At 48.2% G+C, this 944-nt stretch overlaps 1 protein-coding gene across 1 annotated transcript in view; it reads left to right on the top strand.

The window, feature by feature from the left end:
* TM4SF20 (transmembrane 4 L six family member 20) overlaps positions 1–944 on the top strand; it is a 13,861-nt gene that overhangs the window by 10,368 nt on the left and 2,549 nt on the right. The window contains exon 2 of the mRNA XM_003785071.1: positions 432–583. Within this exon, the coding sequence (XP_003785119.1) occupies positions 432–583 (152 nt within the window). The remainder of the gene's footprint in view (positions 1–431; positions 584–944) is intronic.

Below are 944 nucleotides of genomic sequence, written 5' to 3' on the forward strand. Positions count from 1 at the left end.
GCCACCTTGGGTGTACGTGGCTGGCGCCTTAGCCGCTTGAGCCACAGGCGCTGAGCCAGGGCTAAATTTAGATTAAAGATTTGGGAGCCAAGAGACAAGACACCAAAATGTAGGTTGTTAAGATCTCGTCAAGTAGGAAGGACACAAAATAGGAAGCAGATGAAACAGACAAGGCTCAGGAATAGGAGAGCTGGGCTTTTCTGAGCCCGTGGCAAGCCCAACCATCCATTACGGAGTCTGATCAGATGGCAGACTTTGTCTGCCACCTCCTCTTACGCTCCCCACCTAACCAAACTATGATCTTATGGTCCAGAACTAAGGGGTGACTGGAGAGAGGACGCAGCTGATTAAAAAAAGATCGCACGTGCTGTTGGAACTTGAAGCAGGCCAAGAACTGGCAATAACACGCAAACGGCTCTGTTGTTTTCCAGATGTTTCTCTCGTCACTTTTCAGCGTGATCACGATCCTCGGTGCTGTGTACTGCATGGTGGTGTCGCTCCAGGCTCTCTCAGAAGGCCCCCTCGTGTGTAGCTTGCCAGCCAACAGTTCTGCCCAATGCGAATTTTCATTCAAAAACTTGACGTGAGTAACCTTATCTTCCTTGACCTACTGCCTCACACGGCCGCAGCTGGTCAGATGACAACAGTGCAGCCCTGAGACAACGACACCATGTTTTTCTTTGATGCAAGGACTGGGACGATCAGATTCTTAGAGATTTAGCATGTTTTTCCCGACTTGCATAATTGCACACAGGAATAGGAGAAACTGCGGCATTTAGAATGCTCTGGGCATGGTTCTATCTAGAAAGACGAGGTGATTGAAATGACTTATGCTTGTTTTTTGAAAAACTAAGGTTACATGAGTGTTCGTATTTAGAAAAATTTCTGAAAATATACACCAGAAACGGCTCGGCGCCTGTGGCTCAAGCGGCTAAGGCGCCAGC

The sequence above is a fragment of the Otolemur garnettii genome, unplaced genomic scaffold (assembly GCF_000181295.1).
Source record: "Otolemur garnettii isolate 467f Iridium unplaced genomic scaffold, OtoGar3 scaffold00013, whole genome shotgun sequence".
NCBI classification, from domain to species: domain Eukaryota; kingdom Metazoa; phylum Chordata; class Mammalia; order Primates; family Galagidae; genus Otolemur; species Otolemur garnettii.